General features: G+C 33.7%; 1 protein-coding gene across 3 annotated transcripts; it reads right to left on the reverse strand.

The window, feature by feature from the left end:
- LOC137408242 (uncharacterized) lies at positions 1–24,358 on the reverse strand. 3 transcript variants are annotated; one of them, XM_068094669.1, is made up of 10 exons: positions 24,258–24,358; positions 24,047–24,082; positions 16,626–16,794; positions 12,978–13,111; positions 9,554–9,635; positions 6,711–6,859; positions 4,774–4,896; positions 3,103–3,258; positions 2,538–2,719; positions 1–745 (listed from the first exon to the last, which is right to left on the reverse strand). In XM_068094669.1, the coding sequence occupies exons 2-10, from the start codon at positions 24,057–24,059 to the stop codon at positions 515–517; spliced, it is 1,239 nt and encodes a 412-aa protein (XP_067950770.1). In that variant the 5' UTR covers positions 24,060–24,082; positions 24,258–24,358; the 3' UTR covers positions 1–514. The 3 variants fall into 3 exon arrangements, with proteins under 3 accessions (XP_067950770.1, XP_067950769.1, XP_067950768.1); XM_068094668.1 differs by having other exon boundaries at positions 24,047–24,338; XM_068094667.1 differs by lacking the exons at positions 24,047–24,082; positions 24,258–24,358 and adding an exon at positions 18,910–18,947.
- Positions 24,359–24,543: the final 185 nt, after the last annotated feature.

Consider the following 24,543-nt stretch of genomic DNA (forward strand, 5'->3'; position numbering starts at 1 on the left):
TTACATAGCGGATGTATTCATTAAGAACAGCCAGCGTTCACAAACCTAGCAGAAACAAATTATTCAAGTTGTTGCAGGCAGCAATATCGTAAAAGACCAAAAAGTACTAAGGTTTTTGGAAAGCTTGTATCAAATTATGCATCCAGCAATATTAGCATCTTAGGATAAGATTGCTGTATCAAGATAATGTACAAGAGAAGGCAACTCTCATACAACAACAAAAATAAAAAAAATAAAACTATGGAAATGGGTTAACTATGGCACAGAAACTAAAATAATCCCATTGAAAATGTAGAGAACACCTTTGGTAACAGTATAATTTCATAAATGTATATTAAAAAATTAATAACACTTTAAAGATAGCATTTATATGCGAGCATTTCATAATCGTTATCATTGCAGAATGGAAATACCAGACCAACTATGCTCCACCATTATGTACAAGTCTACATATAATTTATAAGGAAATGAAACTCATAAAACTAGCAGCCATATAGTGGTTAAGATAAACTATCTATATGGCACGACTACTGCTACAATTCCCCTTCTCTATGTATACGCCAGAAGACTGTGACCGGGAGAGACTTTGCGCTAACAGCTTGTATACACTCAACTTGTTGATGATTGGATCACCATTTGATGGTGTTGTGAGGAATGGCAACTCACAGCTAGTGACAACTATTGTTAGATGTTTAACCGGTTTGGCTGTAGAGTGAAGTTTCATTAGATTTTGTAAATACTGTTTCTGCAAAAAAAATCAGCATTGTATTATTTTATTTTGAATTACCTACTCCACTAAGAGAATGTGATTTCTAGCATTACCGAACAGAACATAAATCATGGCTAAATAAAAATTTGAAGAGAATTAAACAGCAATAATCACATTCGTAGTATAAGACCATGTTTGCAGACAATAAAACCCACCATGGCAGGTTTGATTACTGATGAGATTACTAAATAACTCATTATTTCAATGCTAGTGCATTGAATACATCAGATTTCTATCTAGAATTTTTAACAGAAGCGAGAAATAGCGCAGCAAAAAGAAAGTGTCAAAGAAACTGTCAAAGCAAACACTACACTAGAATATATGTAATCTGATATTCTGCTGCCATCAGCCACTCCTCTTATCTGTATCGCCCCACCCCCTTTTTGATCCTCCCTTCCCCTAGTTATACTATACTCCAACACTCAACTGTGTTTATATGAACACTATAAAATGATGTAAAATATGTAAATTTAGGTAAACACTAAGTTAGTTTTCACTATTTCAAAGTATGAAAAATGAATAAAGGGCATGCTTTTTAAATAACTGACTGACATACTTGAAAGATATTTATAAAGTATTCGTAACAATAAAAACAATGAATTAACAAACATCGTTGACAGTTCCAATCTAACTAAGCACTCAGCAGCAAGAGCATTTTTACATCGATATTACAAGAGAAGATAACTCCAAACAACTTTCTATTGATTAATATTAATTATTAATATTTTTGTATAGTTCAGTTATATGATTAATCTATTTAATATTATCCTATATAATAACAATTTTTTATAATAGTAGCTTTCTATACAGTGCACCCCTAGGTTACGATGCCCAAGCAATTTGGTTTTTTCGCCTTATGATCTAGAACACAATGTTTTTTCGTCCTCGCTGTACGACATTTTTTTGCCATGTGATATCAACAAAAATTTCTATTGTAATTCAAATTTGGCAGTCGGGTGTGCTGAATACACCGAAATAACGAAGATGTCAATATGCTATCCGCCAAAATCCCTCTCACAACGCCTGAAAGAGATATAATGCCACTGCTTCTCTCTCTCTCGGTTCAGCGTTGTTCATTATAAGCTATAGCGAAAACAAAACCGGAAACAAATAGGTGTTATAATTTTAGTCAATGATAAAGTTGATGTTCAGTAAAATACATACTAAACTTAGCTTTAAGTGTGTGTTTACAGAGCTGAATTCATTTAAGTTAAATTCAAAGTTTATGTTACGCGTCTGTCTCAAAGGTAAGAACTCCTTACGGTACATACTGCACATAGTATATTGTAATGTTACATTTTATTGCAGGTCGTAACCACTAAATATACTAAAGTTACTGTAGGTAACTATAGTTACTACGGCTAACATATTATTTTGTTTCTAATTTTTAATATGTACAGTTCGTATATAAAAGTTTGATGATTTTATCAGGGGGTGTTTGCATTAGATAATTACTATGGGTTTCTATACCCCTCTATACGACATTTTCGCCTTACAATGCCAACACCAGAACGAATTAAAATCATATGGCGAGAGTCCACACGTGTATTAATTAATATTACCTTTTGCAATTGTTATTTTTGTTCAAATATACATCAGTTTCATATCTGATGAAATTTTCACAATGGATTAACATTGTAGGTCAAGGCTGAACTGTACCACTACAGGCATTTAACATATAACTTATGCATATACTTTTTGCGCTTGAAGTTTATACTTTTGTTTCTCCCATCACCTCTCGTTCACCCTACCTTTAACTCATACTCACCGAAGTAGCACCCCCAGGAGAGCAGCGATCCGTTTCATTTTCCTCACATCCATAGAGTATTTGCAGGACCCATTTAGGAGCTGCTGAAGTATATACTAAGATGGGTGTATGTGGAGGTCTGTCTAGGAAGATATTTGCTTGCAGACAGCGTGATGTATGGCACCCAGTCAGTAAGTTGTTATCTGGTATAAGCAGACAGAATTACTAACAGGTGGTAGTGGTAGTAAAGACAATTAAAGGTTGAAAATAATACTTATTTTGTATTAGTTATGAATAAAATGGCTCTATGTTTTCTACACATTGCAAATAATTAATAATTTAAGCTTTTTATGTACTACTGGCATAGCTTGTCATTTGGATGCACATTAAAATTCAAACAAGTTCAAGTCAATAATTATTTTTATGACAATATATTGAGCTCAACTTTTTGGCTAATCCAATGTTCATTAGTACATATTTTGGGAAAGCCACTACTACACTGAGAGAAGATAACTCCAAAAATATCACAAAATATGATTGGAAGTCAACTGGTGGAACAAGTAATCAGTAGACCACAGACTTTTACCTTTAATATTATGCAGTCGAAAAAGAGAGGAAAAATCATAATATGCTGAAGAAACATCCAAGAGAAGACCAGAGTGAAGTACTGTAGTGAACTTTGACACTAGTGGCAGCATCCTTTTGACAGTGCTCGTGTACAACAGTGCACTCACTGCTCCACCTGTGAAGTAGCCACAACTGTGTTGATTACAAAAGTGCATATCAAAAACTGGTGCAAGAGCATTCCGCAGATTTCCAGGAGAAAACAAAAGTTTCATTTCCGCAAATTTTAATGTTATATTGCATGATAAGATCGTAGTAAAACATTAATCTGTAATACCTCAACTTTGTCAGTATGGTCTCCACACACTTTTATTGTAGACAGAAGCTACAGAGTCTTAATTTGGTGTCTCAGAGCATCTTATGTGAGAGTTAATAAAAGTGACCCCTTAAAGTATCCAAAGATCAGATAAATATCTATGCAAGTTGAGGGGCAATTTTTTAAATAGTTTGAAGTGACTATATTCCACGTACAGCCATCATCATGGTGTAAGTGACAATATTCCATGTACAGCCATTACCATGGTGTAAGTGACTATATTCCACGTACAGCCATCATCATAGTGTTAGTGACTATATTCCATGTACAGCCATTATCATGGTGTAAGTGACAATATTCCATGTACAGCCATTTCATTGTGTAGGTGACAATTTTCCATGTACAGCCATTATCATGGTGTAGGTGACAATATTCCATGTACAGCCATCATCATAATATAAGTGTCAATATTTCATGCACAGCCGTTACCACAAAGTAAGTGTCAGTATTTCACGTACAGCCATTATCATTACCAGACATTATCATAGAGGCCTTCACTGCGATGCTAATCATTTGAGCGTTTGACCTTTAGAGTGATCATGTTATAGAGGGCGCAACGTGTAGGTATGAATAACAAAGATATGTTAGACGTAAAAGTTAGACTATAAACACCCGACCAAAAATGTTTAAATACCGAGTGAAGACAACTATTGAAGGCGCTGACAAAAACTTTGCAGCCTTTAACCAAAACAAGGTATGTACAAAAAGTAATGAAGCATTATTGGTTGTTATTATTATATTTTTCCATCATATTATTATTAGTGGTTTGTTATTTTTCTATGAATGATTACTGATTTACGAAAATAGAACAAAAAATGAAGACATGAAAATGGTTATAAACCCTATAAATGAAAAAATTTTAATAGCTAAAAATTAAATGCTTGCTGCCATTCCATTGGTCGTTTGTTTCCAAGATATGGATTGTTAGCAGTTTGTTATTGAACAGTTAAGATTCTCGCTGCAAACAAGTTGCGAGTATAAACTAATTTATAAATGCACTAGACTGAAGAGGATATTTTTAAAACTCACATTAAAACAATATTAATATATTATCTGGCTTCTATTGTGCCTGTAATTATACAGAGAAAACTTGAGAGCTTTACTGGGTCAGACATATTCTCAGCTAACTTATTTTTAAACTAAACAATGATTTTAAAAGTCATGGAAATAAAAAGGGTGCATCACGAGTAAATAATGTGTGATACCTTTTTCTTAGGGTTCTATTTTTAGGCAACCAAACAACACCTCAAGATTGCTCTAATAAAACTTGTTAGCACCAACTTTGTCACCAAATCAACCTTACCAGTGGCTACTTACTTCTTTCTCCATAAAAAACAACCTCCTCTGCAAGTGGAAGAGACGTGTACAGCAACAGATGGTCCAAAATAGCGGATAGAATGTTTGCCCCCTTAGAGTTGATATCAGAGGCACTCGAATTCCCTGTACATATATGCCATAAAACATTATGTGGAGACCTTGTTCTTTTGTAGGCTTTTCATGGAACCCTTTCAAATGTTTTTGTTGATTAAATCAACTATAAACCCTAACGATAGGAGAATACCTGGCCAATAGTGACTGTTTCAGTAGCAACACTAGTTTTTAGCACTTTGTAGTAGCCTACTACTACTAGCACCAACACATTTACAGTATGACTATAATTTCGAAGTTTCAACTCAATTGACCTTGACCTATCAGTTATTGAGATATTGCCAAAATACCGAAAGAATTTCTAACCACCCGAGAAGCAAGGAATGACTGTCGCCAAAATATTAGTTTCTAATAACACAATGATTGAAATTCTTAGTAACAAAGGATCAAAATTAGACAAAACCAAAAAGCTTCTCAGCAACAAGAGCTTTAAACTAAAACTATTTGCTTTTCTATTAATAGCAAATATATACACTCTATCAGATTCGGTGTGATAGAGTGTATTCATTCATTCTATTCATAACTAATATATACACTCTATCAGACTCAGTTACATCAACCATTATGTTTATTTAATTATTTTTAAAGTATCTAAAAAAACTTTGAAATAGTTTAAATTTTAAAAACTATTTAATCTTTTTGATTTTTTATTGAGTTCTACAAGTTTGGAGCTTCAAAATGATATTCAGTTCAAAAGGAGTTGTGCTACCCTAATTGCTTTCAGAGTTGATGGGAAGTTGCTAATACAGTCTAAGATCAGGGAACTTGCTTGTGTATACAATACTAGGTATGCTTGCTGAGCGGATGCAGTAATTTTTGGCATTGCCTTCAACTTGGCTGAAAATAAAACCTAAGTTGATAAACAGCCGATTTGAAACCAAACAAATATTACAGCTGCCATTTCCAGCTAGCCTTGAGGTCTACAGGTGCTGACAATGAATTTGTACCGCTGACAACGTAACAAACCAAAAAGACCAAGCCAATAGAATACTTATTACTTTCTTCATTTAATTTTTAAGCAAGATATTTGTTATAATTAAAAATCGAATAATTATATGCTCGCTCATGTACATGTTGCAATAGAGACATAACCTGGTTTTCCAATGACATTGACAAATACGAATGAAAAGGTCAGCTCAACAACAACATACTCATCATTTTACAACACAAGGTACGACAAACAGTTTCGATGTACAACAAAAACAGTGTGATTATAAGTAGTCAAGTATGAAAACCAAATAAAAAAATTGCTCGCTGAGCAAATTATTTTGAGTTAGCCTTTAATTCGTTGTAACCTTAGGAATACTATAGGAATACTACATCTATGACCTTTGAGGCTTTCGTAACGCTAGTACATAAAAAGCAACCAGCTATTATTAAAACTAGTACCCTGGCAGTCTAGTGTACCGTCAGAGATCATCAGGTGTGCTGATAAAGTACAGAGAATATGTATGTGCACAACTATTCCTATGGATCTGAAAGTGGTTGATTGGCACAGCTGTTAAAACATTGGCCAACCTTGCCAAAAATCACGAGTTCAAATCGTTGTATGATGCAATCTTTTTCTCAGCCTTCAACAGTGGCTTCGACAGAGCGACACGGCTTTTAGTCGATTGGCTCTTCGCAGTTGTTTAATCACAGAAAATAGCTCAATGTTTTTTATAAGAGCAAATAGAAATTAAGTAAAAACTTGTTTTTATATTTGCTAAAGTTCCCAGAAAGAAATAATGAAATAGGAACATTTGTGTCCATGGCCAGCCATCACTGGCACCACCCTCCCTCTACAATGTTTCGCATGATGGATGATAACCCGAAGCTATACTCACCGAGAAACGCTGCACCATCACATGGAACCAAATAAACCATGTTCCAGTCAGAAAAGTACTGGTTATCCATGGGGTCTGATGAGAGAATTCCTGAAAACTTATGAGCAACTGGAGCATCTTTCATAGTGCCTAAGAGTGGCACTTCCTTGCTACAAGATAAAGTCACATGACTAATGCTCAATTGAGGACATGTCGACCACTTATATCACAGACTAGATGAATGCCTGGCGATGCCTGGGTAATAAGTCTTTGCCTGGAAATTTTTTTTGTTTAACATATAACGACAGTTACTATTCTTACTTTTAAACTTCATATCATAAGAAAAGTGTTTTGTTCAATTTAAATAAATTTAAAAAAAAATAGAACTGTAAGTTTTCAGACTTTTTCAAACAACTTTTAAAGTTCATATCATGAGGAAAATGTTTTCTGCACGTCAAATAAATTAGCAAACGAAATAAAACAACTATAAAAGTGTTTAAATTTATAAGTGAAATAATTAGCAAGTAATAGTTAAATTTAGTCTGTTTTGCTACAATTACAATAAAAGATGATTTGGTAATGATACAATTAATACGGACTGAGAAAACAAAATAAAAATCCTGAATATGTTGAATTAATAATAACAAATCATGCATAGAAGTTTGTTTATAAAAAAAGGTTGCTATTCCAGTAGAAGCTATCCATCAAAACTTTGAATACGACGATACTGGTGCCACTCGATACTGGTACAAATGTAAAAATGAGATATCGGACTGTCTTTCTCTGGTACTTTGTCTGACCGAACGGAGAGAGAACGTAGAGGCTATTCCTACTCGAGATAATACAATTTTCCGCATGAAAAGTAGTAGCCTTTACCGATTTAGCAATTGAACCTTACGAAAAACCGGAAATAGAAGTTCGCGAAAACACGAAAAAGCATCGTATTTTATAGAGTTAGTTCATAGAGTTTTAATTAATACATCATTTAGCATGTGCAACCGAGAAAAGGGTATATGGTGTGTGATAAGAGCAATAGAATCATAAAAACAGCGTAGCTTGGTAGCTAAATGCATGGTTTGAAACTTGCAGAGACAATTTTCGGGAGTTCAAATCCAGCAGAATGTGAGTTTTCAATTTCAAAGATTCTAATAGCTATGTATAGTTGCACATACCGAAGGACACACATGCAGACACACATGCAGATAAACTTGGAGATTTATATATATAGACGATGATGTTCGCTGTCAGACCTTAGCATTTACTACATTAATATTGTTTTCTCAAGACAAAAACTAAAGATGTATTTGCACAAATGAGTTTACATTTTTCTTCTTTCAAAAAGGGCTTGCGTAATTAGCATTTTAGCTTTTGCAGACAAATGGCCAATAGCGGATTGCCAATTAAAATAAAACTGGTTGGCATTAAAGGAATGAGTTTTACTTATTTTATTCTAATGTTTTATTGATATTCTTAAAACTAAAGCAATTACAAAAATATTTTGTATAATCCTAACCAAATTTGAATTATAAAAAAGAGGACAACTCCTAATCAGAAAAACAGAAAGCGCATGGTATACAGAAATCAAAGCATGGGTAATGAGGAGCTGCTGACATTCAGTCTGTTTGAATGAACTAACACAAGCAATACAAAAGCAGACATCCTGGGGTCAAAACTTAATGCTCAAATAAAAACCTAAAAAGAGTTTCCATGCAATGCAAAAAGGTGACCTAACTGTTGCGGCCAAATCTCCTTAGAAAATGCTTAGCAAGTTGGCAGGCAATTCACTTATTTTCACCAATATTTTGTTTAACTTCAAGATCAGCAATTAGAATTTATTGGAGAACAAAGGACAGTAATCGTGGAGTAATGTCTGTTTCCTGCTAAAATGTAGTTATTTTATGAAGCGGATGCATGTGTTATTTGAAATACACTGTACAATGTAACGATGCAATACACTTGGAAATAATTATTATTATTAATAAACTCACAAAGTTGAAAAGTCAAAATGTAAAACTAAAAATCAGTTGAGTGCAGCGGATAGATCACTAGCGGACCATTTTTGACTAACAAGATTCGCGTTGCGAGTGACTTGAAACTATAAAATGACTCAAGACATCGCCTAGCGTAAACGCAATTACAAACTGAGTTTATAAGACTGAGATAAAAGCGATGCTAAAGTACTGTCTTGTGAAGGTTTCAAATCAAGAGTTATCTTTCAGATTAGAAGATTCTCTACTTGCTGCATCAGAGACTGAAAATGTACAGTTTGGTTTTTCTAAAAACTTACAGTGTAACTTCTATAGTTCTTGTCACTATCTAAAGGTAGGTTTAGGGCTTCATTAGGTCAGATCTATTCCCAGTTAAGTTACCAAAAACCAAACATATACTCTGTTGTTCAAAAAACCATAAAAATGAAAAAATTACATGTCTAAAGACTAAATTATGTGTGATATTTTTCTTAGATTTGGATTTTTAATTTTCAAGGAATCCAAATATAAACAAGATAAGACAACTCTGAATATGACAGGAAACATGGAATATTTAGAGTTTGTTATATACAATAAACTGGTTTTAAAATTGGGAAAAGGTATGTAATGATGATCAAGTCATAGAGATAAAAACCATATTTTGTCATAAAAGTCACTTTTTAATTTCATAAAAAATTGAAAACATTTGGAAACATGTAAAATAACAAATTGTAGTTTTGAAAAACAACAGCATCTACTTCTCAATGCAATTCATCAACTACCAATAAATGCTAATTCTAGATGTACTAAAGACAGATGCTGGATAAAAAAAATATTACTTTGAGCTGCAGTGACATTACAATATAAATCTATAGCATGATAGAAATGTCAACTGACCGTGACTGGCAGAGTTCCAGCGTGTTGCACCAATCGGAATGAGGTATGGCCAGTAACCACTTCTGCTCCCCATCATCCATACCTACATCATGAGATTATGGCATAAAATGGTGGCAAAAATTGTGAAACATGCAGCAGGTAATTGTCTCCGCACACACGCACAATTGTGTGACTAGAAGAGTGGCTATACACTGATTAAATACAGAATTAAAATTAATAATCAAATTACGGAATTACAAACGACAGTTGAGAAGGAATCGGAGCAACTGTAATGGGTCCAAAAATTGATTCCTGATGAACATAATATTTTTTTTCATTTCCAGCATTAACTGATTTCGTTAAAGATTCGCTTTTGAACGACAACAACAAGGCTTCACACAGACACTTTGTTTATATATGGAGAAATATTTGTTAACTTGTAACAGGTATGTGAAAGCTGCTGTCATATATTAGAAACCTTTTGACTTATTTTTCAAGTAATAAATCCTATTGAGACCCAAATGTTTTTTCCAGCATAACTCATTCCATGAACCACCTATAAATTTTCGACTTGACTGGTTTTATCATTAAAACAATTTCTAAAAGTAAAATATAATAATAGAAATAGTCGCATAAGTGTTATTGCTTTCACAAATTGTAGATTATCAAATTAGATCATTCAGTAAAGGTAATGGGAACTCTAACAAAGGAGCCATAGCCTTCTCAAGACTGCGGCCTTGTCTCATTCTTACATACATTTGTCAACACAATGCATCATTTAGTAGGATTGATGTGTAGCATTGGTGCTCTGTGTTAGCTATGTATTTTATCGGTATATGTAGCCAGGTCTTATTACAAAGATGATTTGAAACAAAACAGAACAAGATAAAGCTAGAAGTGATGGAAATTAAAAGAAAATTCAAAAGACATCAATTGTTTTCAATCATCAATGCATCTTCTATTCTCCTTTCTACAGGTCAAGAAAAGATCTTCCTACTAGCCACTAAATGACTTGCAAGTTTTGTAACCCGCAGGAGTAATTAGAGCGATTTTATGATGGAACCAATCATGGCTAAAATTACATTTTCGAAGACACACTTCATTGCTACTCATATACATCTAGTTTTCAATGAGCAGTGGAACACGGATGATTAGGTGCATCAACCAATGGAATGGAGCCGGTACATCAAAGACACACTCTTTGCTACTGTGAGACAAAAATGGTGCATCCTGCTCTGCTATATGTGTTTGTAATACGTTTTGCTAAGCCATTGAGAAAACCTATCCAGTACTAGAAATACCTTTAAATAAAACAGTCCTTTTTCTTTCAAAAGTCACCATTATTATAAGTCAAAAGCCCCTGCAATTATTATGAAATAAGTACTGACATGCATAAGACAGACCAGCAATGCAGGCACTTGTTATTCGCTGCCATATGCTGTCGCAGGCACAGTTGGACACCAAGGCCATAAGATTCGGTTTAAAACTCTGTTTACTTGCTGCAAGCAGTATCAACCAATCAGAAATGAGAAAATGAGTAGACCTCAATTTTTCTTTCAAAGTGATTTGATTATTCTTTTTTGTTCTTTAAAGGAATTTTTAAAAAGCTGTAGTAATTATTTTGCTAAGCATTCTGTATAAACTGGAGCATAAATTTAAACTTTTCAGGTAAATGGTGAACCATAGTGTAAGCACAAAAAAACGTAGATAAATTCTCAATAAATTAGGTCCCTCTTTGCCTAGCGTGAACTTAGGTTCATGCAAATCTTATGTTTGAATTGAACATTGAGTTGTAAACTTGGCAAGCCTGCCTGCGTATAGTTGTGTTAGTTCATTCAGACAGACTGAAAAACCAGTTAGAGTTTTATTGGAGTAGCGCAAATCTATATATATATTTCTCAAAGTATGTCTGTCGTATGTCTGTCTGCATTCCGGCTATAGTTATTATTAGAATAACTGCAGCTGGCCAACAATGCTGACGCAATGTCATGGAGTACCATCATTAGAAGCCTAGCAGCTTACTGAAATTTTCCATTGGCAATGTGCCAGGCTAATAGTTTGAAAGTTACAGTTGTTTGACAAAGTTTTAAAACCTTTACAGTTGTTTTTATTTTTCTCTTAATTTATTTCAACTACACGACACACTTCTCTCGTGATATGTAGTTTGAAAGTTAGAATGGTAAATTTTGTTATCTGTTAAATACAAATCAATTTTCTGTCCAAACTTTTTTATTACCCAGGCAACGCCGGGTAGCACAGCTAGTCTTAGCATAAAATCAAAAACATGCCTATGGAAGATAGGCATTTGTGTCATGATCACAGAAACCATGGTCAAGTCGTTATTATAGGATTTAGAGTTATCTGCATTAACAGAAAGAAAAAATTCTTACAGTTATTTTGCAAAAAATTTCTTGATTCTAGCTTAAATACAGCAGATTTTATGGTCAATAAACTGAATGCATGTTTACCATCAGTGCGAAAACATAGTTCCGAGAAAAGCAGTGTTAAAGCCTGGGAAACGAAAACCGATGCACAGTTTTGTTTACATTTCAAAACGTCATAGCAACCAATATTAAGAGGTTGTGATATTTATCTAGATTTCTGTCTTTATATCTAAAACATTATGCTGAATTTAAAAATCTAAACAGATTTAGGCTGGTTGTCATAGAAATGGCTGTATATCTATAAGAAAATGTATTACCTAATTTTGCAGATATTAAAAACGGTTTGGCAGTGCCACGATATTGAGCACAACCGTAGTATGATCAACAAAATGTTTAAAAAAATAATAACAGTAACATATTGCACATCATCGGTCACTCTATACTTTGATCTTGCAAATTCGAATAATTTTTCTTATAATCAAATCTTTTAAAATCGAATAATTATTCTTATAATTAAATATTGTAAAAATCTTATAAGAATGGTTAGGAATATATCATGGTCATTCCCTTTACTTTCCTTACTTTTGGCATCAGTTGGAATACCAAAGTACTCATTATAAGTGTCCAAAATGTCAGAATTATCCTTCAATTCGGCAAAAAAGAAACGATTACGATTTTCGGATGCTATTTTTAGTACTTCCTGTTTAGCATAGCAACGGTTTTAAGGGTTTTTTCTGAAGTTTTAAGATATTTATTATCTAAACTGATTTTAGATTCAGAAAGATCACTCTTTGATTGGTCCAGAAGCGCATGTTTAAAAAATCCTTACCAAAATTATAAATTCAGTTAGTGCAACTTTAAAGTCGAATAACTCAACTTCGTGATTTGCGACTTAACCATGGTTTCTGTGACCACGACCCATTTGTTTAACAATAACATTTCCTAACTACAACAAGGCTCATCTTCACCTACCTAAAGTGCATTTCCTTTGTTGCTATAACTTGCAATACATCTTCAGTATTCTACTAGACAAGCTATATAGAATCAAAATAAAAACCAACCTTTTTTAAAATAATAACCTGGTGATGAACTTCCATCTAAGCACGTGGCATCGTGTTTGTGAGCAATGTCAGGGGAAACAATTACCAATTCACCATCAATATCAGTCCGAAGATGCATGTCACTAAACGCGTGTCTAGCAAAGTAAAATGTATTCTGGATTATCACCAAATAAACAGACAAAGAACTTTAACCAATTCCCAGATACCGACAGTTTAGTCGCATTCTTTCCGCTAAACCGTTTCAAGATGGTAATCCTTTCCTCTTAAACCAGTTTAAATATGTGAAGCTTTAAGTAAGAGTGAAAAAGAGCTAAAATAATTATCATATAGCAAACCTACACTACAGCCTTCATTTACACAGCCCTATTCATATGCAGTGCACTCTATTTCAGTGTGATAATATCAACTCTTTAGCCCACTATGATAAGAAACCTACTGTAAATACAATATTATCTAATAGGCAGCATGAAGCTCCTAAACTATTCCTACCAAATCACTGCAGGCGCTGCAAGTAACAGCACTGGGAAGACACTAGCTTTATAGGAAACTGAAACATGCAAATTCAATTGAACATCAAAAAAGTTGGTTTGTTATATAAAGTATATAATACAGAAAAGTGCAAAAAGAGGAAAAGTCAAGAAAACAGAACAAAATGTTCTCTCAACAAATCTAGAAATCGATGAAAAAGCTATGATGGGTTCACTACTAAGTTTCCATACAGTGATAGTGTAGAGACACCTGAGTGCACCAGTGCTGAAGCACTACATCGGGCGACAAGCAGATTATGTTACCACAGGGTATTATAATAGTAGAGTGATGGTTTTGTGACGCTTTATGTCAAGGCATGTCAGCATAGGAAGCAGGAGGAAAGCAAGACCTATGCGTATGCACAAGCACCACGACGTCAGTCGCTACGGCCATTTCCATGGCTCGAAGATGACGCATCGCACGGCTGTTTTATTTCCAACCGGCGACGTTGAGTCACAACAGAATGAGAGTGACACGGCTGTTTCCATGATGTCATTGCAGCACTATATCAGGGTATGCTGCTATGCTATCACTGTATGAAGATTTAGTAACTGACTAAGCCACATCTAAACCGGAAGCAGCTGTACATGGAGTTTACCTTATGCGGTCAAACCTACACATGCAAGGTTTAATCCTCCAGCTGAGTTTGTTGAAACCAGCACATATTGGAGACATATTTGTAAAAGAATGCAGTGAGTTGAGTTAAATTCATTTCAAAACAGTGATCGATATTTCAAGCAGTTACATAGAGAAAAAAAACAAATTGGCTCTATTTTAATGTGAAAAACTACACGACACACCTTAAATGGCATGTAAAAGCCAAACAAATTCATAAATAATCAGTAAAAAGGGATTTATATTTTGAACTTTTTTTTTAAATACATGAATGAAAGGCGAGGTTCAGCAATGGGTAGCAATAAGCGCCACAACATACATTAGTTTAAATTACCTCATGTGTTATTTATTATTTCTAAACTACAGTTCAATTTGTTTAAGCTTTTTGACGGACAAAACTGTGATGCTTCAAAAAATTACGAACATTGTCTTTTGAAAATCACATTACAGTGCACCCTCGAGATACGATGTTAATTCGTTCCAGGGTTGGCGTCGTATGGTGAAAAAATCGTATGTAGGGGTATAGAGACCATTGTAATTATACAATGCAAACACCCCCTGGTAAAAATCGTCAATTTTTTTTATAAAAATGTGTACATATTGACAATTAGCAACAAAATAGTATGTTAACTTTAGTAATTATAGTTACCTACAGTAACTGTATTGTATTTAGTGTATTTTAATGGTTATGATCTGCAATAAAACGCAAAATTATAATGTGTGTACCAAATGCGGTACGTACGGTAAGGAGTTCTTGCCTTCAAAAGGTACGCATAACATAAACTTTGAATTCACTTCAAGTAAGTTTAGCTTGCTAAACCTACACTTAAAACTAAGTTTTAGTATGTATCAACTTTTTATCACGAAATTTTATCTTTCAGCAGTTCCTATCTTCACTTTCACTATAAACTTTAGCCTATCTGGTTGAAACCTTTTTCAACCTAAATCAATAAGGCCAAGCGATGCAGTTATAGAAAGCGGCCTCTCGCACACTTGACCATTTAATGGCTACCGAAAAGAATGGCTGCTTTACTGGCTGAGTAAAGCAGAGAGGAAGCAAAAACGTACCAATGCTAATTATGGTGCTGTACACTTGAAAATAAATTTAAAACATAATGAATTGGAATTTTTTAGCAGTCTAAAAGAAGTTGTCCATTCCTGTCCAATTTTTTTACTTTTTCTACGAAAAATTTGATGGTGCAATGCAGAAAATTGCTAGCTAGCGCTTGTAAAAGGATTCAGAGAATGTGGTACAGAAGTTTGTCTTGTATGAAATGTGCACAAGAATCAATGTAACCATACATACAAAGTTTGTACGTATTTATACCCTAGGGGGGACAGGGCTTCAGCAAGTTTCAGAAAGTAATGTGGATGCGTCAACTATCTTGAGTAGCTAGTTATATGAGTTACATACATACATACGATGAACTGTATTCATGTAGAAGATAACAAGCCCATATGCAAAGACATGGTTAAACAAGAAAATAAAACATAAAATCAAATGGAAACAAATAAAATGAATAAAATATGAAAAACATGCCACACAAGAGATACATAATATATATTATACATGCATTGTTTTAATGTACCAGTCCACAGCAGTAAATTAAACACTTGAAATATTTCTGCGAATGTGGAGTTTTCTGTATCTTCTACATCCTCGCCTTTACTAAATGGTTGCTCCTTTTGAATGCTGATCGCGTGCATGATCTAGCTCATTCAAATCTTTAGTCGGAAGCTCTTTCTTGTGCTTGCTTTAATGGAGATCTTGTTTTAATAATAATTGCAAAGGCTGATTGGTTGCGATCATATTCCTTGACAATGTTAATAATACGTGTCCCTTCTTCTTATTTACGACATCCAACTTTGTTGACATAGAAATCATTTTTCCTTTGTTTTGTAACGTTTGTATCGGTCTCAGATTCCATAGATAACGAATTAAATGTAGATACTTGTAGTTATATATGTATGCTGACTTAAAAGTTTATAGTAAAAGCTATAATAACGCTACACATGAATATTTGCTCTCGCTTGTTTTTTTTATACGAAATTTTCCACGCGGACATGAGAGAAGTCGATCATCGTGTCTCTTCTAAACGTTCTAAGAATGTTTTCGGCAAACTATATTTCGGTGTCTTTTTTATTTCGACGTGTGTTATGAGCACACTGACGGCCAAATTTTAACTCGGGCGAAACTTTTCTCAAATTCGTATGGTGAAATAAAATTCGTATAGCGAGGTGAAGATATCACAATGTTTGACTTCGTAAGGTGAAAAAATCGTATATCAGGGTAATCGTATCTCGAGGGTGCACTGTATATGTCAAAATAAACACTCACTCAAATTTCAAGTTGTATGTCAACAAGTTTTTATCTAGATATGTGGTGAAATTTCGCTCTAGTTACTCGGTTACCAAAAGAGAAGCTACATAGCTACAATGCTACATAGCCACAATGCATTAAATAAAGGCTAGGCAACATTACGAGGTATAAACAGACATTGTTACCTGAATGAGAAAAGGCACTGGATGAAGACAGTGGTGACAACAAGCGTGGCTGCCATAATAACGAGGCATCGTCTAGGTGTACAAAAACCGACAGCAAGAGTTGGCTTATGAAAGCCTGTCTGTCGCTGTGCCAGGGGCACATATACCATTGCCTGGCTTGACCTAGTTTCTGAAAGGAAGACAGCAACTTCCCATTATACAGAGAAGAAAGCTTTCAATGAAAGAGCAACTTCGTTAGTGATCAGTCAATTTAGCCCTAACTCAGTATAAGATTATTCTTATACTTTTCCAAAGTTTGGAGTTAATAAGGTAAGTCAGAAGGTCTGAGATTCTAAGCACGGGCTACAGAGGCCAGTTTTAAGACGCTGATATGAGGTGAAGACCTTTACCATATAACACACCAACTCACTGATCTTACTAATACTACTGGGATAATATTGTAGCTATTAACAGGGAAAGTGTATGCCATTTCAAAACAAAATACTCTTTGTCAATGACGGAAGTAGCAAATGACACCTTGGCCCTAGTGCCGACATCATCGCAAAAATATGTTGGATACTTCAACAGCCACATCAGTGCCAAATATCAACTTATATAGCTGTGGCTTATGTTCTATTGGCTTAGTAACGAAAATTCTAAAAAAACACATGGTTATACAATATGGCAGAAGTTGATGCGCTAGAATCTATATTATAGTTTCCAGATATCATATACAGGTAGTCTTTTAGAGGAGAAACAACTCCACAGAACTAGTATTTAGTTGCTAAAGTTTCCATGATCTCTAGCCCTATAAGCAATGCTGTCATTCATACCTGCGTTAACATAAATGACAATTCGCTCAACAAGTCTACGAATAAATTGAGTTTATATCTGAAAAAAATTATAGTTTACACCTGACAGCCATTTTGGCCAGACATATCAACTGGCCAAACATCAAGCCATCAAAACATACTATTATGTAATGTTATCTATATAACACTTGCTCAAAAGCAGCGGGACAAATCTAGACTATTTTTTCACCAACAAAATCCCTACTTACCCCGTGGCCACATGTTGATACAGTGCATGTATTAGATTGGTATGACAGAAACAAATTAATTGGGCTTGAAATTGGATTGAATCCCAATAAGATGCAGGTAAATTGCATTTTAAATGTAGCATATTCAAACTTCAAATGATGTGAGGCACTTTCCATAGCAATCCGTTAGATTGTTTAAAAGTGTAGATGTTGAATCTACAGCTAACAAGTGTTGAAAATTGTTCATAGGAAGATTTTTATAATGAGATGAAAACAAGCATAGTGTCATTATACTTAAGGATTCGCATCTGAGTTGATTACTTCCAAAATGTACATAAAGGTCAGGAACTTTATTCATTGATTCGAAATAGCTAAAAACACTGCACTAAAGATAGAATAAAGAAACATATATGTGAACTACATGGCAAGATCGATAAAACTAGAGCGACACATTTTTCAGAGATTTTCATTTTTAGCATTATCTGTGCAGTTCCAAAATATAATTCTATGCAATCACAAAACAATTTATTACACATTACGAGAAATGTAGAGAAATGCGTGATAGAAAGACTCTTTTGAGTATTGGAAGTGTTATTCTAACACTTATTGCCAATAAAGTAATATACACAAAAGGTTTAGGAGATTAACAATTTTAATTAGTTTTACAGATAGCATCTAATTACTGTTACAGTAAATAGGTCTTGTTATAAATTATATTTGGTAATCAAATTATTGTACTCTCTCCTGTGGTAAATTTGTTAGCATTTTACAATGATTTTAAATTATGTTTCAACAGTGTTGTTCTTCAAACACAAATGATACAAAGTCTAATTCCCCAGTTTCTAATTGTGCCACAGTTTCAAATATTAGTGTCTGTAAGCAATCACTTTAGAGATTGAGGATGATATCTGCTTAGCTTACTGCAAGCAAAGTCAGTGGTGCTTCTAAAAGCCATTGCTGCACAAACAATAGTTCTGTGGTCTTGACTAGACATGTCTGAGTCCAGTAGCAAGGAAATTTTGACGACAGGAGACATGCCTGTTATCCCAAAATATCCCATTTCTAGCATGAATCTAAGCTAGCTCAACAAAACTCTCTGCCAACACTTGCTACAACTCTACATAGAATTCCCTTCATCCCCAAAAGCATGCACTAGGTACACAAATAAAAAATTTCAGAAGATAAGTTGCAATAACCCTAAATTTTCTAAACCCTGAAGCAGTAACAGTTCCTCTTTAGATCAACACTTCAATCAAGCTCACATACCCATCCCATGTGCAGCCATAGCTATCCAGGCAGGGAGCAGTCTCAGTAGAATGAGTGTAACACTATGGAGCTAAGGTGTCGCTCTTGCATTATATACGGGCATTACGCATGCAAAATTGCAACAGCTTCAGACAGAATGCCCTTCCCTAAGCTACCTCGAGGAGTGATTGATCGGTATGTAATTACCAGAAGTCGAATTATAAAAAGAAATTAGTTCCAGCAATTACTGGAATGAATATGATATTACAATAATTGTTGGTGTAATAATAGCAACCAGGTATACACCTAATTTATTTGCATCAAGTTATAACACGTTTGTATATATATATATGCATCACTCCAAACCACATCATTGGCTGAATACATAATATTCAATAGAATCCTGATGAAAAGTTAAATGGTTTTCTTTGGTGTATGCTTGGTTTAGCTTTCATTTTATGAATCTTTTATGAACGTAAGATTTGGCAGCGTGTGTCATACTAGTTTATAAATTAAACGTGTATAACAATATGGTATAACAATAACATATATAACAATACATACGGTATAACAATATATATATATATATATATAATAGACATGACAATAATGTATATAACAATACACATGACAATGATGTATATAACAATACACATGACACTAACGTATATAACAATACTTATAACAGCGATGCATATAACAATACATTATAACAAAATAGTTCTGAACTATCTACACACAAGGTCATCTTAATAAAAGACCTGCTAATGATATACTGGGCAGTTAAGTTGCACAATTAAGTTACACAGTTCTAAGTGATTTAATTTTTTTTATTTGCGCGTCTATCGTTTCTATTAATTACTAAAAAGAATTAAGCTCACTGTTTGATAACACAAATGGCTAGAAAGACAGTAAAACAAGAGCATTCCAAACAAACACCAGGGCAGTTAAAAGTGTTTGTCAAATAATTTGGTGTCAAAGGTCAGTCATGAAGGCCCGGCCTTAAGCGAACTTGCAAGAGTGCATTTATGAATGAATAGTGAAACATTCATTACAAAATATGCAGTTTTACTAGTGACTTGTTGGGGTCAACATAAACTTGGAGTCAGCTGGAGAGATGAGAGAGATAGCAGAACTACTATATAAATAAAAGTCACGTCAGCAGTTGTAATTCATAACTGATTGGAAAACAATAAGTTTATGAACTAATATTGAGATGATTGATGGCAAATTGATTTGGTAGCTTTCAAACAGTGAAGCCTTATTCACAAACTTAGGATTTGGTTCTGTAGAGTTGAACAGCTATGACTAGTTATAAACTGCTGAGGATTGTACCAGAATATATGATCATATTCTCTTAGTTGAGTAAACCTGCTAACCAGTATTATTGAAGTGAGCGGATAAAAGCAGAGAGAATGCATTATAAAATGGTTTCACATTTGCCTCAAATACTAAACCGTTTGGTAAGTGAAGCAACAGAAGCATTTATCTACCAACAACTTGATCAGCGGCTGAGAAATTACCGAATGAATTTGAAAAACTGTTCGCTGCCAAGTTCTTTCAGCAGCTATATTTTCAAATTGTACTAAAAATTGGAACAGATAAGTGATAAATAATACACAGATAACATATACAATTCATCAGTGCAGTTCAGTTAATCCACAATATATTACCGGACATCTGGATCAGAAGCAGAAGCATATGCTAATATGGGATGTAAATTGTCAATTCTAAGTAGCACCAATTAGCATGTTGAATACTGTGAAAATAATTAAAAGCATTAGAGTGTAGAATACTAATTTTATCAGGCATTATTATAAATTAATTAAACATCATTGTTATTATTATACAGACCTGATCTGGTTAGGAATCAGTGAAAAGCTCATAAGTTATAAGTTAGCACGTTTGCTAGCGTACTATGGTTTGGGAAAAACAATCAAATAATTTTAGATGCGGTTTATTTAAAGCTGCATAAATACCTCCCTGCAACTATGAATAATAGATTTGAAACAAGGAGGGGCAGTGATTGATAGACTTATTAAGCAAAGTTATTGTTTATTTCACCTCAGTGTTTATCTATTAGTACGTATTTACTTGAAGGAGATGCGACAGCATTTTGCAAAACTGTGTAAGGAGCAGACAACTTTTGCCTTAATAAACAATAATTTCTTTTTGTAATATTTATAACTGTTCAACATGCCTGTGTGTAAACGGTTGTGCAGGTAAATGATACACACAAATTACAATCAAGCCTTGGTGTACCAAGTGAATCCATTACAAGATTTGCTTGGTATGCGGAAATTGGGGCAGATATTTTTATAAAAATACATTGTATTTTGTTTAAGTTGTTTCTGAGTCCCACAATCAATAACAAAATCCCTAGAGCAGCAAATTAGTTCTACAAAACTATGCAAGATGAAAATTAGAGACTTAATTCATAAAAAAAACTAAATCCATAAAGTAGGGGAGAGCGGGGCGCTTAGGGGTAAAATCAGCAATTTTTACTTTAAATGAGCCATTATGACGCTACTCTCATAACTTTTTGACATAAAAAGGTGGCATATGTTGCACACCTTTATATGAAACATCCAGAATGACAAAAAAATTCAGGAAAATTATATGCATATTTGCAAATATTCAAATCTATAAATACAGCTTCATGAAGCTGTATTTATAGATTTGAATATTTGTGGACATAGGCCATTTCCACACCACCCAAAAGGTAAACAAATGGTGCATTTTTAGGGTGGCGGGTTCCCCAGTAGGCATATCAACCACCAAAATTGTATAGAATTTGGAATATCTCAAAAATTTGATTGTTGTACTTGAAGTTTATTATATGACAATGGAAATAGAAATTCTCTAAAAGACTTCATGAGAAAGGCATTTTGTGCAGATTCAAATAATTTACAGAAAAAATAAGACACCAGTTCTTAAAACACTATATTCAAACTATGTTTAAAAAAATGTAACTCTGAAATAATAATGGTAATAAAATGAACTTTACAAACTTATATTATAAACTTTTAAATTCATAAAAACTTTATAAATCTAATGATTATTTATTGAATATAAGAGGAATAACTGGTTTTTATAATCTTACACGATAGAATAGTAAAGTAGTTATGTAACTATGTTTGTTCTAAAATGTGAAATCAATTGCGAATTACTAATTTGTTAGGTTGGAAAAAAGATGTGTAAGCTAACACACAAAGCGAGCAGTGTAATGACCTTCAGTGAAACACGTGTGTAACGAGCTCAATATTTATTTGTTGAGGAAAAGAAAATGTGCATGTTAGTATACTACATGTACATTCATATTAAAATAACATTAAATTGAAAATAGGCGATGTTCATACAAACAAAAATGTTTTAAATAGAACTGATTGAAGATTTAATTTTAACTGAAAGAAATAACCAAGCCAGGAGACTATATAAGACAGCGCAGAAGCGACAGAAGACAGAGCGCTTGGAAGTCTCACATCGTACAGTTTATTGTATGTTTATTGCATCTTGAAATGTACCCATATATTGTGAAATATATATTCTCATTGCCTTGTATTCAAGTGGTTGGATTCTTGGAAAGCAATTAGAGGAACTCCGTCAGTTCCTTTGCACATGCAATCACCATAATCGAAAATTGGGTTCGCATGCATTCTGATGTGCAATGCAATTCACAGACAATTTAAATATGCAAAAATGAGCAAAAAAAATCAAATTTATTCTAAAACATCATAAACAATGGAACTATCAATTTAAATAAAAAAATATGATTTTTTCAATTTTTCCTAAAATAAATTGTGAGTTTACCAACCCAGCTTACCACTGACGTCGCCTAATAATGCAACACATCAATTATGAATCTATTACACATACAAAGTCTTGCATTGTTGTTCTAATACTTATTGCTAATAAAGTAATATATATACATGTATGTATAAATATATATATATAATATATATATATATTAATAAAACTTATTAATCTCATAAACCTCTTTATATATATATATATATATATATATATATAATATATGTGGTTTACACTGTAAAGTAAAGTGCTCAATAATCGAGTCAATTAGAGCTGTGTATGAAGTTTATTAAAATCTTACAATACAATAGTATTAAGCCCTCAGCTTTATTAAGTAATTTTATAGCTTGTACATTATACATTTTAGTCATTCTACCTGAAGATTGCAACACGATTGCATGAAATTAATAGTAGTAATGATTTTAACCTGTAGTTTTTAATAAACTTCATATATATATATATATATATATATCCTGCAGCCTTTTATAAAATTTATTATTGTACTTTATCTTGTGGTAAGTCCTTCAGCATTTTATAAAGGTTCTAAATTAAGTTTCCACAGAGTTGTTCTTCAAATACAAATAACACAAAGTCTAAATTACTCGTTTCAAATATTAGCGCAAGCGTGTGCATGTGCCTGTGACAATTTGTTCAAAGATCAAGTAAAATGTCTGCGTGGCTTACTGCGAGCAGAGGTTGTGCGTATTTTTAAGAGCAGAAACAATGACTCTGTGAGCTTGGATGAACATGTTTGAGCCCAATGACAAGGAAACAGCAATGAATGGAGACCCAGAGGCGTGTCCAGTTGCAATTTAAGATAAAATGGCATTCGTGTTACCACTAGTAGACTTTTTCTAGAATCAATCCCTAAACTGTTGTTTGCAGCTTAGGCATTCTAGACCACTAAGCCATGCTACTCTCATTAAGTAGTACTTAATGTACATTTTATGAACTTTCCTTGCAAGTACAAAAGTGGCCTATGGTTTGAAATTGTAAGCATGTGTCTGAATAGAAAACATCAGCAACCATAGAGAACAGTTGTGTGGTTTTCTCATGATTGCAAATAGCTAATAAATCACATTTCGATGTTCGGAAACTGATGCATTCTCAAATAGTAACAACAGGCACCAAACATCGGAAATTGTTAAAAAGCTCTATATCAATTCTACTCAATAATTAACAGTGCACGCAACAACAAACATGAAGCAAATAGTTTTTAGCATGTTTACAGCTCAAAATTTTGGCTTCAATAAAATAAAGTTGGAGAATTGATGGCAGAAATAATTATTTCAATTTTTCGAAGCAAACACAAAGTAGTTTAAAAAAAGAATTAAATAGAACAACTTACTTTTGTAATACATCACAGCTTCGCAAGGTCTTCCAACTGAAATATATCAATGAACAAAATATCACAATATAATGAATAAATTCATAGAGGCTGTCTCGTCTGTGTGATGCCCCTTTTTACATCTACACTGTCAAGTAGTGAAGAACTATGTTGAACAAATGACTTTATATGACTACTGCTCAGTGAGTACGGTAATAGTTTTGCTGCTCACACGTTTGCAGCGTCTACTTGTTTTCTTTAAGCGAGGCTGATATCAATATTATCATAATGTTACGCATTGTTACCAGTAATCCACAAGTGGAATCTCTACTCCTTAATCCCTTAGCTTGAAAACCAAATATAGCTTCATTAGTTTATTGGGTGTTATTATTCCTACGTATCGTATGCCCCCTCCCATTCCCTTATCTGTTTGGTCAAAAAACAACGCTATGATTTATATATTTAGCGAAAAGACAGTATTACACGTCTATGAGTCTCGGGTTTATGATATCCGAAAG

This window comes from Watersipora subatra, chromosome 11, assembly GCF_963576615.1.
Source record: "Watersipora subatra chromosome 11, tzWatSuba1.1, whole genome shotgun sequence".
Lineage (NCBI taxonomy): Eukaryota > Metazoa > Bryozoa > Gymnolaemata > Cheilostomatida > Watersiporidae > Watersipora > Watersipora subatra.

Coding starts and splice junctions, on each gene's coding strand:
- LOC137408242 (XM_068094667.1), bottom strand. Junction 9,636..12,977: donor AGGTTATTATTTTAAAAAAG/GTTGGTTTTTAT, acceptor CTCATGATGTAG/GTATGGATGATGGGGAGCAG. Junction 3,259..4,773: donor TGTTTTTTATGGAGAAAGAA/GTAAGTAGCCAC, acceptor GCTACTTCACAG/GTGGAGCAGTGAGTGCACTG.